Genomic DNA, 14,202 nt, shown 5'->3' on the forward strand with positions numbered 1-14,202 from the left:
GCTCCTCATTTTCGATAATTCTAGGTACCGAAACAAGTTGGAATGAGGATGTAAAAAGTGAAGAGGTTTTTGGTAGTGACTATAATGTTTTTAGAGATGATCGTGATTTACGACTAACCCAAAGAATGTCAGGCGGAGGAGTTCTCATCGCAGTTTCATCTATATTTAATTCCGATCTTATTGTCTCACCAAAATTCAAAGAATTTGAACATGTATGGGTTAAAGCACATATCGCTGATGAAATCCACATTTTTGTCTCAGTGTACTTTCCACCGGATCTAGCTTGCAAATCAACATATGAGATTTTCTTTCAAGCAGCTGAAGAAATAATCTCTAATTTTCCTCCAGAATTTAAAGTTCATATTTATGGTGATTTTAATCAGCGCAACTTAGATTTTATTCCTGACGGTGAAAATGAGAACATTCTACTTTCTGTCGTTGGTGAAAACGAAACATTACAATATATGTTTGAGAAAATTGCATTGCTAGGACTCAATCAAATAAACCATATAAAAAAATCAACACAATCGTTATTTAGATCTGCTATTAACAAACATTAATGAAGATTTCTGTGTTGATAAATCTCATTCTCCCTTATGGAAAAATGAAACGTTTCACACAGCAATAGAATTCTCTTTTTTGTGCACAAGAATCATAATTCCATTGATTGTGACTTTGAGGACGTCTTCGATTATAGAAAAGCAAATTATGAAAATATTAAATATAAATTATTATAAATCTTTTATAATATTTTATGGCAAATAATACAGGAGGAAGTTTCACTCACGAAAAAACGACGAAATCATGCATCCAAAAATCCAGTTTGGAAATTATTAATTTGAAAAATCGGAAGCAAAAAGCTCACAAAGTTTACAGAAAACACAATAATCAGGATAATTTGGAAAAATACCTCAACATTCGTGACCAACTAACTATTTCTTCTATTTCTGTGATGTGTTATGAAGCCACCATCAGCTCAAGGTTTTTCCAGTGTATGCGGGTAGACTTACGGTAGCCCCAAAAAAATTTATCGTGAAACCTTCACATTATTGCTGTTAATGAAGGGAAATCAAAAAGGTTGAGCGGATCCGTAAGCAGAAACACCCGCAGGGAAGTAAGAATTCCTTCTAACAATAATACTCCAGTCAAAGGATAAAAAATTTCGCTATACCTGCTTTACCCACCTGATGGTTTGTTTTGAGAAGGGTGCGTCACACTCATATCAGACCTTCTGAAGAAAACAAGTTTTCTTCAAGTGACTTAGGCTGGCTATCCACGTTCCTTCGTCCAGTCCTCAATTCATATGATACCCTGGTGCTCCCAGACCCTCCCAGTATTCATGATATTTAGTGTATTTAGTGCATTAAATTTAGTATATATGATGTAATGTAGCACATATAGTAAACGTATTACTCAATATCAAGAAAAATAATGAATATTGCGTATATACCTAGTTAAGAAAAGAGAAATTAACTAAACCTTTTATAAATAAAATGTAATTAAAATAATGAATAAATAATGAATAAATAAAATTTTTATACTGATTACAAAAACATAAAGTGGACATGTTGGTTGCAACGAAGATTATGACACAATGAATATAGTAAAATTTTGTGAATGTCATATAACAGAATGTATCAATTGAAGTGGAGAACACTGAAGAGTGTTTACTATTAAACCTCTGCTACTTAACTCCGCCTTTTGGCGGGTTACGAGAAATCCGTTGCGGAGTATTCGAAGCACGTTTGTATGTTGTTAATACTACAAAAATCTCTTCGCGACACCCTCATCAAATGCATTGTTTGCTTGCTAAAATCACTACGTTGAATAATGTGGACGTTAGAAGTTGAAATTTTTGAGGGCAGCGAGAAAAGAATAGTTGTGTATGGCATTGTAATTTGGTTAGGGATTATCAAGCTTTTTGATTAGCTTTTGTGGAAATAAACTTTTATGTAATTAGGTTGCTAACTAGTAGTAGCTATTCAAAATTTGGGAGACAGAGGTTTAAATCTAAGAAATATGATATACTACATTCAATTTTAATATATAAGATAGTTATTGTAACACGTTTTCATATTTTGAATCATGACGTATCGGAAGAGAATCTCCACTCTTCCTATCCAATTCGCTTCAATCAGGTACCCTGATGGCGCCTCCTAATTTCCATGTATTTTATATATTTAGTTGTAAGAAAAAATATGTATTCGTATGATTAATATAATATAATATAATATAATATAATATAATATAATATAATATAATATAATATAATATAATATAATATAATATAACATAATATAATATAATATAATATAATATAATATAATATAATATAATATAATATAACATAATATAATATAATATAATATAATATAATATAATACAATATAATATAATATAATACAATATAATACAATATAATATAATATAATACAATATAATATAACATAATACAATATAATACAATACAATATAATATAACATAATACAATACAACATAATATAATATAGTTATGATAACCATCCTGATATATAGAAAGTCTGTAGTAAGCATCATATGTGAGAGAGATATGAACAAGTAACATATAAATATGAGTGAGTATTATGTCTGTATGTATGTATGTAGATAGCCACCGTGCTGGCTTGAGTTCAATTTTTGTCACCATTCTGAATTCTACTATATGATGGGCCCAGTAGGTAGGGTGGGGGGGGGGGGGTGCCGACCAGTAGGCTAAAACACTTACGCGAAAGCCGCGGGAGCTAGAGAATCTCCTTCCAGCATAATGATCTAACAGGATACTAAGAAACAATTTTTCAGTATTTTTCAAGTTTTCCACGGGATTGTTTGAAGAAGAGCGCGTCACATAGTTTACAACAGTTGGGGATAGATTTATCCGTTGTAAGCGATTAACACTTCTGCTTCTTGATTCCGATTGGACTTCCAGTTACAACTTCAATGATGCTCTGATGCCCAAACCTCACCCCGTATATGATAGTGTGAATAATACAAAATTATATGATAAGAGCAATATAAAATTAAACAGGAAAACGTAATACAACACGAAGAAAATTATGAAGCTAATGAGTCTAATGAATAACACAATACTGCGGTGCTTTCAATGATCCTATATACCGTATGTATACCTCAAATACATTCAAAACAAACGTCATCGTGGATATAAGTAATATAAATATTGAATGAGTACACTGGATATATTACAGCCAGCAACCACAGTGCAAACAAATCTACCAAACAATACAATTTACCACTCACACTGGAATTTTACGATTGGATTGTAAATACTGTATGTTAGGACTGGGAAATTCTGTGAACGCAAAAATTTGTGCAGTTGCTACTCCGTAAGGTAACGGTGCAGTTTGACGTGTAGTTTTCATAAAATGATGCTCTGTAGTGATATAAATATATGTAACCCCTTACAAAAATTAGTATTGAATTGTTAATATATTCTGACGTTACTATTGTGATAAAAAGAATTTAATGCAGAATCCACGTTGAGCCGCAGCGCATCCCGATCAGAAACACACAACAGAAATATTTCAAAACTATATCTCGCATTGTTACTTGTTATAAATTTCTGTTATTTTAACTACTAACGAGACCTAATTTATAACACAATATGTAACAAAAATTGTGTTCTGTTATAATCCCGCTATGTCATTCCGATCGGGACAGCAGCAGGTAATCTGAAATGCATCTTTCCCTCCTCTGCCATAAACGACAAAGTGTCAATTTACCCATTAATCATGGGATCAATTTATAAACACTTCATTTCCTTCTCGTGTAGTGATCACTTTATGCGAAACTTTCCTTTTATCGTCTTCTGGCAGAAGAAAGAAGACCTCACTTATGTACAAGCTAAAGGAGTAAACAAATGTTCGTCGGAGAGTTTTTTCTGTTCGCACGGGAGCAGAGCAAAACAAACTTGTTGATGAAACGCTGGGTTGTCACACACACGTATTGTGAATTTCCTAAAGGCTCTGAATCGGATCAGAAAGGTGTAAATTTGACTTAAACCGTTTTTTCTGCGATGCCGGTAAAGCATAAGAGAGAGCGCAACTCTGTTCTTCTCGCTTCATAGGCAGTGAGTCGACACATGTAGCTGTAGATCATAATAGTCTTATTGGAATGTTGGACATGGAATTTTTATACATGCGAGAGTGAGAACGATAGAATGAGACCAATTAGATGCTGTAGTTGCGAGAGAAGAAACCCATTAGACCTGGTCTTATGGTTTCATTTCAAATGTGTCTGAAATGTATTAGGACAATATCCATGCTAAGAATGGCAAATGTGACAGATTACTGTCATACAGTAAAACAAGAAGTACATATACAAATGGTAATTAGAACTAGCTCCAGCAGAACCGTCCTCTTTATCATGTGTCATGGTCGAATATTGCTCGGTTTGGTGGATAACAGCCATATGTGAACACTCTACACTTGAATTATTCCAACGCACCTCTCAAACTAACAATTTCTTTTTCACCGTTCTCTCTCTTTTAATTTGCACTTTCAAACATATTTAGCCAAGCCAAATCAAACTCAAACATTAAACAACCGGAAAAATCAATTTCACTTATTTATACCTCACTTTTTTCCTGCATTTTACCACTTTTTTCGATCACTGAGTCCCCTTAAAAAGGGGACGAAAACACCACACGTCTTGTTCGTCTGCCTCTCCGATGCAAACTGACTAACTATTTCTTCTATTTCTTCGGCACTAACTGTATATAATGCAAAAACTGAAAATGAGATCAAGTCATGCCCAAAAAACTTTTAATTACATCAAAACTAAGTTGAATTCATGCAACTTCCCATCAAAAATGTCTTTAGATGGCAAAGAGGGTAAAACTTCAAAAGATATTTGTAATCTCTTCGCAACATTTTTTCAAGAAACTTATTCTAACTATTCAGACAATGATCGTGCCTTTGAATATTTTTCTTATTTTCCTGATTATTCGAGGGATGTTGGTGTCAGTCACATTAATGTTCAAGATATCTTGTCTGGTCTCAGTGATCTAGATGCCACCAAAGGCTCTGGAACTGATGGAATTCCACCTGCTTTCATAAATAATTTAGCAACTGAGTTTACGTCACCTTTATTCTGGCTATTCAATAAGTCACTAGAATCTGGTATTTTCCCAAAAGATTGGAAAAAATCTTTTTCAATACCTATTTATAAATCAGGTAAAAAATCTGATATTCGCAATTATCGTGGAATTGCCATTCTGTCTTGCTTTCCTAAACTTTTCGAATCCATCATAAATAAAACCATTTTCAACCAAGTCAAACATAAAATAACAAATTCACAACATGGGTTTTTTAAAGGCCGTTCAACTAGTACAAACCTTTTAGAATTTGTTGATTACTCGTTAATTACCATGTATAAAGGAAATCATATAGAAGCTCTTTACACTGACTTCAGCAAAGCTTTCAGATCGTCAGCAAATAGTAAAATTCTATGAGATGAAATCTGATATAATTAAAGTTGCTTCGGGGGTTCGGATGCGGATGATATGAAGCTATTTTTAGAAATTAGAAATAATAATGACTATAATGTTTTTCACAATGAAACACAAATCTTTTATACATGGTGTTGTAAATGTTTACTGGAATTAAATGTTAAAAAATGTAATCTCATGACTTTAGCAAAAAACAAATCACGGCTTCCGTGTCAATTACATTAGGTAATCAAACCGTTCAGAAATGCGATAAAATAAGAGATTTAGGAGTTATCTTAGATAAAAAATTAAAATTTGTGGCACATTACAACACAATTGTTCATAGAGCTAGTAATATGCTTAATTTTATAAAACGCTTCGGATATCACTTTCAAGATCCTTACACAATTAAAACTCTTTACGTAGCATATGTTCGGTCTATTTTAGAATATTGTAGTATTGTTTGGTCACCATTCATAAAAAACACGAAGTGAGAATTGAGTCAATCCAAAAACAGTTTCTATTATATGCACTACGCAAGTTAAGATGGACAGTATTCCCTCTTCCATCTTATGAAGCACGTTGTATGTTGATAGATATTCAAACATTGAAAGAATGTCGGGACTATGCTAGGATCTCGTTTCTAAACGATATCGTCATGCAGCGTATTGACTCATCTTACATATTGTCAAAATTAAATTTATATGCTCCTACTCGTCAATTACGCAATAAAAATTTGTTCGCGATAGGTCATCACCGTACAGACTATGCTAAATTCGGACCGCTAAACCAGATGATGGCTGTGTATAACGAGCATTGTGAAAGTATTGACCTTACCATGCCCCGAACAAGTCTAAAACAGTTTTTCAACACTTAAGGCATCATACTACATAGAAATAGTATACAGGATAGTATATAAGCAATTAATATTTGTATAATGTAGTCTACAATTGATTGACGAATAAAAATAAATAAAAGTAATGCCTCCAAACTCATCTACTTTCACATCTGCGATTTCATGATCGCCCTACGCTTTTCTCCCCGGATATAGCCTCGTGCCATTACTTGAAAGATGTTCTGAAGTGGTACAAGGCTAAGGAGATCAATTTCATGCCAAAGCAGTTCCCAAAATTGCGACCAATTGAGAAACATTGGGTAATCGTAAATCAGGCCCTCCGAAAGTATCTCAAGGAAGTGAAATCGAAAGGACGTGAAAGGGTTAAGAAAATAATTTATACTAAACCATATACTAAACCCAAAGGAATTTATTTCACTATGATGTGTAATCGTCTTGTTGTATATATTGTTCGATAAATTAGGCAGCGTGCAACCTACATAACTATTCTATATACGTACAATATGCGCATCCCGTATCAAAACACAATCGATACTTATTTCATACTGCTCTTCAGGACGGTCTCGAACGAGAACGGTTGAAACGGGTATCCTAATCCTTCGTAAAACTTGAACATAAACTCCACCCTGAAAAATAAAAGATGGATTCCATCAAAATTCAAAACACACTATACAAATCATGTTACCAATGAAGGCGAAGAGTGTGTAGGAACGCGGACAAGCCCTCAATAACCACGAGAATACCAAAGGTCTGTCCGGCCCAGACACCGAACAATGTGTAGATCATAACAGCTCCGGTATAACCTCCAAACGTAAGTCCAATACGAAATACTCTGTTGTACAGCACTTCGGACAATTCTAAACCGTTTAGAAACAACCATTAACTAGACGATCGAATTATGTTGCTATTATAGAGCTTACGCGAATGTGCCAAAGACAGTGCTCATAGTCGTAGATACGAGGCAGTATGCGAAACGATACCTAGCACATACTCAATAGTATGAATAGCTTGATTGATGAAGATCTCGCTCATCGGTTCGACTTCCAACTCATCATGATTAGTGGAGGTCCTCCTCATCACCATTATGTACAAAGGTTTAGCTAGTAGCAGCCAAGGAATGCAAAGAAGTGAAAAGACAACCAATATATTTTGAAGCGTTTTTTGCCCATCGAACATGAATTCTTCGCATCCATCCAGTGGCGTTTGCTCCTTAAACAGTAGCATATTGATGAACATGATCAGCACGGACGGGGCGCATCCAGGTTTCAACGGATCCTCATCGGTCATGGCAGTATATTTTACCCACTTGAAGAACATCAAGAAACACATGTAGACGAACAGGAGTAATAAGAACAACAGTTGTGGTAGGAACTCCAATAGTATGTTTATCGGTTTTCGAAAATGCACGTGGTTTACCACATTAAGGCAAACGCCGAAGAGCATATGCACGACTCCGAAAATTATTGATAGTTTCATTTTGAATGAATTTTGGAAAATGATTTTGTTCAGTGCCAGCATCCATGCTGGATCTAAACCATACCAATAGGCGGTTTCGGAGTAGTCTTCTCCAGGGTTCAATTCCAAAACTTGATTTGTCATTACAGTTGAGGTATTGTAATTGATTTGCCACGCAGATCCGAATACGTTCATTGCTTTCGAAAACACATCGTTGTACACAAAACCAGTATAAATAGAAAAAGCGCCCATCAGCACTATGATGTAACGACCTTCGAAGAACAGTTGCCAAATTTCGTCTTTGTTCTTTTTCAATCTATCTTCCCAGATCACCATCCACAGACCAAAAAGGAACATAATGAATCCGTGACCCAAATCGCCGAACATAATAGCAAATAAAAATGGGAACGTAATAATGGTGTATAAAGCTGGGTTACACTCGCGATACGAGGCAACCCCGTAGGAATCAATCAAATTTTGAAATCCCTGTGTGAACTTATTGGTCCGATTGAAAGTTGGTGCCGTTTCATTGGTTTGAATGACGTTAATCAATGCAGACACTGTACTACCCGCCGTGTAACTACTATAGTCCAGAGCATTCTTTACATCTTGCAAATTATTGGTCGGAACCCATGCTTCAGCGAGTAGAACATTACTGGAAACATCTCTGCTGAACATGTTCAATGTGTGATAGATTGCTTTGATTTTTTTCACAGTAATTTGCCATTCATGTACCATTTGGGAAACGGTTAACAGCACTCGATGACGCTTATCCTTGGTTTGGTTAATTACTGTTTTAAGATCCTCGATTCGAGTACACACCTCCTGAAGCATTTCCGTCCGCTCGGTATACTCTTCCGGAAATGGATATAACACAGCGTGAAAGCTAAATTAGTAAGAGAAATGCATTTGATGATTCAAAATTATGCCGTATTTAACGTACCCACTGCAGACCTTTTGAACACGAGTTTTAAGCTGATCACCTTTGAAGAATGCAACAAAGACGATTTTGTAAACATTGTCGCCCTGAAACACACTAATTTATCCATCTACTCCACAATTTGAGTATTACATGAGACTAGCGCATGGTACTGATCAGCCTTTTTTGTACTTCATTTCTTGCATTTAGGTACAATTATCTATGTACAACTTTCATAGTATACACACAGTACTCACCGTGCGCGCATCCACGAATGGTTCCTCGATCGGAGCATGCCGCAGAAATACATTGCCACGCGTCACTCGCCAAAGCATCCGCTCAAAGCCAACTATTCGCGCTCTGGGAATGACTCCAGTAACAAATTCTATTTGTTTGTTTTCACTGCTCGAGTCATCTCTTAACTCTATTATATCATTAGCACAAATATCCATAAACAAACCCTACATTAAAAGTGGCCGGTTAAATAAAACATATATATATATATATATATATATATATATATATATATATATATATATATATATATATATATATATATATATATATATATATATATATATATATATATATATATATATATATATATATATATATATATATATATATATATATATATATATATATATATATATATATGATAAGAATGAATCTTTCGGGTCCTACCTGATTTGTTTCCAGAACACTTCTCAGCTCAACGAGCTCCATATAGTTCTCCAATAAGACATTCCAATTTTCAGACAGTGCCGTGATCTCTTGCTCAGTCCTTTCTAATGCCCCTTCAAATTCAGCGAATTCGCGTGGACTGAGAGTTCCCGAAATATTATCGTACAAATCAACCGTTGGTATTTCATCTTTGGCAAGCTCTCGACAGATGAAACCGATTTTACATTCCATCTCTTCGCATCTTCGAATTTCACCGGTGTAATGCCGTTGGATCACACTGACGTCTTCGTTCAGCTAAAACAATACCATTCATTCAGCAGTTGTAAATTTAGCTTCTGCGAAATTGTCCTACATCACGAAAGTGAGCTAGACCGAGTTCACCAAGTGCAACCATCGAATGGTATGCAGCCTCCGGTTGCACAATCAACTGCACAAGGCTCATTTCTTCACTCCTGAACATTGCTCCTATGATGAGCACTATGTTATTCACTACGAATAGTATCCAACACTTCCACGAGCTCCCGAGACAAACTGCCCGCCTATTCCGAAACAATAACAACTTTTATGTCCGGAGTGTAGGCTTTATCATTTTTGATCTTCGGCTTCCATCTGTGCCATTGATAATGATGAAGTACACTTATCACGAAACGTTTGGGGTAAACTACAGCCATGCCATAAGCCCATGTGTGGCCATTCTTATGGAAAGTGATAGGTACGTTTTGTGAAGCTATCACGGGATTCTTAGCGTCAATCGATAGCTGCGGCGCGAGGTTTACCTACACAGGATGTGTATAATTGTCTCCAGAATTCCACTATCAGGTAGTCTCGTGATTTTACGCTGCAGCGATTGATTCGATAGTATTCAGGGCCGCCGAGAGGGAAGTGCGACGGAGTGTTTATAATCAGACCCGGAGTTCCAGAGAGAAAGTGGAATTTGAACAGAAAGTATCATTCTGACAAATATTATTCCGGCGAAAGTGTTTTTCGAAAATTGAATTAAAATCGTGTGTATGACATAAAGAGAAAATCTTTTTTATTCTGTTCGCTTATTTGATGTGCCTTATGTGCGTTAGCTTGACGGTGCCAATTTCTTTGTGATTAGTTTTAATTTTCTTAACACTAGGAGTTTGAAATTTGAAATAATTTGTAATTTAAGAAATGTATAGGATTTGGTCAAACTTTTATTTATTTTTCGTCAAGCATTATTTATACATTATTTCTACCTTTAACCCTTTCATGCCCAACTTTTTTCTAGTGCATGTAGGATTTCAAAACTATTTTTCCTTGAATCCGGTGGAGTCAAGAAACACGAAAAGCCATTTTACATAAAGATAGGTTCTTCTCTCGCAGTGCTAGAAGCTGCCCAATTTTTACCTTTCGATGCTAAATACAATTGTCGTAGAATAGGGTTTGTATGCCTATAATGGACCCTTTGCGTATTATGGACCCCCTTACGCTTTTTTGTCAATTATTCCTCATTAATAACTGTTTTTAACGTATACTGTTGGTTACAGGACAGCTTTAAGACTTAGACAGAAATTAGAATGTGTTTTTTCGCCATAATTCATTTTAAAATTGATATTTGCACCCAATTTCAATCCAGTGCAGCATGACACAGGGTTTGTAAGTAATTGTTTTACTACTATAAAAAGAATCCCAGTCAAAAAGGGCAAGTTGCTGGCTAACGGGGGGCTATTTGCCAACTCGGATGCGCTAATTGCCCTTCAATTAGCAAGTAAATTGCTGGCAATCAGGGGGCTATTTCAAATGCAACATATGGGCGATTTGCCGCCGTCATTTTTTTGCTGCCCAACCCTCCCTTAAATCGCCCCCAAATCGCCCACGGAACGCGCCATTTAATCGCCCCTAATTGCCTAATATGAAAATTAAAAATAATACTTATTTTCGGATTCATTATCTACTCACATATACTTACCAGTATACTAGGTAATCACAACCAACTTTTAAGATGAATCAAAGGTGAAATTGGTATTGCACACTAAAACTTATCACAATCTGACGTTCATCAAGACTTTAGGTCAGAGATTTTGTTCCACTATATTTACATACGATTTCACAATTTCCCACATTCGTTGGCTAAATGAAGTGCACTAGACAAACAAAATACAAGCGAGAACACGCCAATTGTTAAAAAAAACAATTTTAAGCTTAAGCCAAACATGAACCGCCATGTTTGAAAAACACAAAAACAACCAAGTCCTTTTCAGCCGCCAGAAAATTTGTCTAAGTGTTGAAATCGCCTTTAAATCGCATTCGCAAATTGCATTTGTTCCTAGGGGCAATTAGCGCAGGCGAGTTGAGTTAAACGTCAAACTGTTTAAATCGCCTGACCATGTTTGTCCGCATTTTTTTGACAGTGATACTTCGCTCTGATGTAAATAAACTACGCATGAAAAAGATATTGTTTTACTGGTTAATACCTAACACTAACACAATCTTTTGCGATGTAGATCTAACAAACTGAAAAAAAAAATAAAATTTATATTGCAATTCTGGGGGTCCATTATAGGAACAAGTGAAACTAGGTATCTGCGCATTATGGACCCCTGACACATTAATATAACTAGAAACTTGAAATATCAACTAATATAATTAAAGAGAGTTATCAACATTCTGAGGATTCAGTATAAGATTGATTGAAACCATCGAATTGAAAATGTTGCAGCTTCTCAGTATTGGATCAACAAAAATTGTGGTTTCTACACCAATCAATAGACAAAAACTAATAACAGTAGGTACAAATACATGCAGGCTGCCATGCAAAGGTTCATTCGAGCGACTAGAACCATGTTCTATAAAAAAAAAGCGTGCAGGCAATTTGATGTATCACGCTCTACTGTGAAGTATTTCGGAGTATATGGAAAAACTGGCCTGAAGGAACAAGAAAAGGTCCACGCTTCCCACCATAGAACAAAATAAAATAGTGACATGGATAGCCCGAAAAGATTACCTAATAACCACGAAAAATTAAATTCTGGAGTAATACTTTAGCAAGTTCGTCATGCACAGGTTTGCAGAATGATTGCAATTTATTCACTAATATCCTTCTAATGAAAAGTAATATAATAAATATATTGATTTAGAAAAAAGGTGTTTGCACAGATAACAGACGTTTAGGCTGGATTTAAATCGTGTGTAAATACCCGCTACTGAAATTCCTAATAAATCAGACGTCTGAAACACGTTTGGCAAACGTTTGTAGATAGCGCAGTGATCGATTCAATGCAGTTAGAGTGCATCTGTCAAATACGTGAAGCAAACAGTTGCGCAGATGGCAATAGTGAAACACGGATTTCTAACGTTTATCAATTTGAAAGTTTACACAGGTTTTTGAAGAAATTTTGTTCTAACCTAAACGTCTGTTATCTGTGGTGTTCAAGAAGCTTTACTAAAATTTGAATATACGGAATACTAAAATAAATACCGTAAAATGTAGCATTGATTACTGTTTCGAATAACTTTCTTAAAATCAACGAGCTGTAATTAATTTAATTTTTAAAATAAGATAATATAGTTCGAATTCTTGTATATATTGCATATATCCAGGCACTTTCATGTCCATTATTGTTACGTCCCAAAATAAAACAAAACTAAAGATACAAAGTACTTTTATCGAACTTTTTCAGGAAAATAGTAGAAACTAAATAATTGGGGATTAAATCATGCAAATTGGGGATTAAATCATGCAAATCAGGCCCTGTCAGCTAAAATATTTACGGTTTCTTCAAAACGCTTCAGATATAGCTATACATGAATGTTGAAGCAATTGTATGAACTGATCAAAATGATGCACGAAGTTGTGTCGTTTTTAATTTGTAATTGGTATCTTAAAATATTATTAAATGACAAAATATTCGTTGTCTTTAGACACTGAACATGTTTAGAGCCGACTAGTTAATATTGCAAATGCTTTACTCCACTGTATTGTTGATGGATTGTCATAATTCGACCACAAATCAATTCAGACAATTGCCAATTACAATTTTCGCAAACTTGTGTAAGACTTTCTATAATGCAGACTCACCTTATTCATAAGCGTCATAAAAATCACATCGCTTGATATAAAAGTCATGTTTGCCTTTGAAATCAGCATCAGATCAATTAAAAATTTAATTCATTAGTCAAAGGTTTCGAGTGCCATTGAAATATTTAGTGAAAGGGAAGAATATCAAGATTTTGTTAATTTTCATATTTTATATTTTTCTTATAATGCTAAAATGACTCTTAGTATTACCAGAAAACTGAAAAAATACTATATAATGTATTAATTGTTGGATATGCGTATAATGGACCCGGGTCCATAATGCGCATATTCGACCCTGGGTCCAAAATAGGAAAACGGGTCCATTATAGGGATATGGATACCAGTTCAAAATATCGAATTTTACTAAAGGAATCAAGTTGAAATGCTTTAAATTTGCATTATATTGTTTGAAAGAATTGGCATCATCAATTGATAGAATATTACATTAAAATTACAACTGGATTTATCCAAATTCTTTGAAATTGTTAGCACCGGTCCATTACTAGCACATGAACCCTACTTACAATAGTACACTTGCGTGGAAAACATAGCCGAAGGCACTCTAAATTGATATGCTTTATCATTTTCGAATAATATTGCAACATAACGAAGATATATGAAAAAATCATTTTTCGTCCTCGACGTAAACTGTCCCTGGTAGCACTGCTCCATTGGAATCCTATCACACTAATTGCAATAACTCCAGTTCTAGAGCTGATCCGTGTAACTCAAATGAAAGGCAATAGTCACATTTATTAGCCTTACTTGTTTTTGAGAGCAA

At 34.9% G+C, this 14,202-nt stretch overlaps 2 protein-coding genes across 12 annotated transcripts in view; one reads left to right on the plus strand and one right to left on the minus strand.

The window, feature by feature from the left end:
* Positions 1 to 14,202, plus strand: part of LOC131683775 (acetylcholinesterase) — a 403,722-nt gene that overhangs the window by 351,780 nt on the left and 37,740 nt on the right. The window lies entirely within an intron of this gene.
* LOC131686052 (V-type proton ATPase 116 kDa subunit a 1-like) lies at positions 6,750 to 13,469 on the minus strand. Its single transcript, XM_058970172.1, is given in 9 exon segments — positions 6,750 to 6,944; positions 7,004 to 7,175; positions 7,239 to 8,659; positions 8,717 to 8,799; positions 8,950 to 9,153; positions 9,377 to 9,670; positions 9,729 to 9,915; positions 12,822 to 12,874; positions 13,422 to 13,469. Coding segments are annotated over 9 exon segments (2,553 nt in total). The 3' UTR covers positions 6,750 to 6,853.

This window comes from Topomyia yanbarensis, chromosome 2, assembly GCF_030247195.1.
Source record: "Topomyia yanbarensis strain Yona2022 chromosome 2, ASM3024719v1, whole genome shotgun sequence".
Taxonomy (NCBI): domain Eukaryota; kingdom Metazoa; phylum Arthropoda; class Insecta; order Diptera; family Culicidae; genus Topomyia; species Topomyia yanbarensis.